The sequence below is a fragment of the Sesamum indicum genome, unplaced genomic scaffold (assembly GCF_000512975.1).
Source record: "Sesamum indicum cultivar Zhongzhi No. 13 unplaced genomic scaffold, S_indicum_v1.0 C02103, whole genome shotgun sequence".
Classification (NCBI taxonomy): Eukaryota; Viridiplantae; Streptophyta; class Magnoliopsida; order Lamiales; family Pedaliaceae; genus Sesamum; species Sesamum indicum.
In genome coordinates, this window is record NW_011630435.1 from 1 (window position 1) to 856 (window position 856).

The 856-nt window shown below is 47.3% G+C and overlaps 1 protein-coding gene across 1 annotated transcript; it reads right to left on the reverse strand.

The window, feature by feature from the left end:
• Positions 1–3: 3 nt before the first annotated feature.
• LOC105155319 (elongation factor 1-beta-like) lies at positions 4–785 on the reverse strand. Its single transcript, XM_011071193.2, has one exon. It carries the CDS (start codon positions 720–722, stop codon positions 45–47), a length of 678 nt encoding a protein of 225 aa, XP_011069495.1. The 5' UTR covers positions 723–785; the 3' UTR covers positions 4–44.
• Positions 786–856: the final 71 nt, after the last annotated feature.

Consider the following 856-nt stretch of genomic DNA (forward strand, 5'->3'; position numbering starts at 1 on the left):
AAACAAAATTAAGGCCAGAGTAGCCTCCTGAAGAACATTTAAGCTCAGATCTTGTTGAAGGCAACAATGTCGCAACTCTGGACATGCTCGTTGATAGGCTCGACAGTCAGATATTCCTCTATCAGATTGTCGACCGAGACGAGATCGTCAACTATGGTAAGCATGATTTGAAGCTTCTTAATTCCATAACCAACTGGAACCAATTTTGATGCTCCCCACAAGAGGCCTGGCATCTCAATGCTGCGAACAGCTTCTTCCAACTTCTTCATGTCAGTCTCGTCATCCCAGGGCTTAATATCCATAAGGACGGATGATTTTCCACTTTCTTTCTTCTTAGTGGATGCCTTTGCAGCCTCCCTCTGTTCTGCGGCTTTCTTGTCCTCCTCCGTCTCATCACCAAAGAGGTCAAGATCATCATCATCATCGTCGGCAGCAGAAGCCTTAGCGTCTGCAGCAGGAGCAGCAGCTTCTGCGGCTTGGCCTCCAATTCTTACTCCAAGAGCCTTCCCCGGAAAGCTGGGTGCAAGCTTTGCAGAAACAGCTTCATACCACTTGCTGGCATTGGGGTAAAGATTAGCCTTCGGCTTCTCCAACACAGCAGCGTATACCTTAACGTCGTCTTTCGTCAGATGACTTCCAGAGATGTAAGATTTGCCTGAGAGGAACTGATCTAGGGCCTTGAGGCCAGATTCCGTGTGCAGATCGGAGAAAGTAACAGCCATCCTATAATTCCAGATGGAAAGAAGGAAAACAATGGACACAGAAGCTCTACAGAGTGGGCAAAGAGGGTTTAGGGTTTAGGGTTTAGGGTTTAGGGTTTAGGGTTTAGGGTTTAGGGTTTAGGGGTTTAGGGTTT

Excerpts from the sequence above, each read along its gene's own strand:
- LOC105155319 (XM_011071193.2), bottom strand. The coding sequence starts at position 722 with ATGGCTGTTACTTTCTCCGATCTGCACACGGAATCTGGCCTCAAGGCC.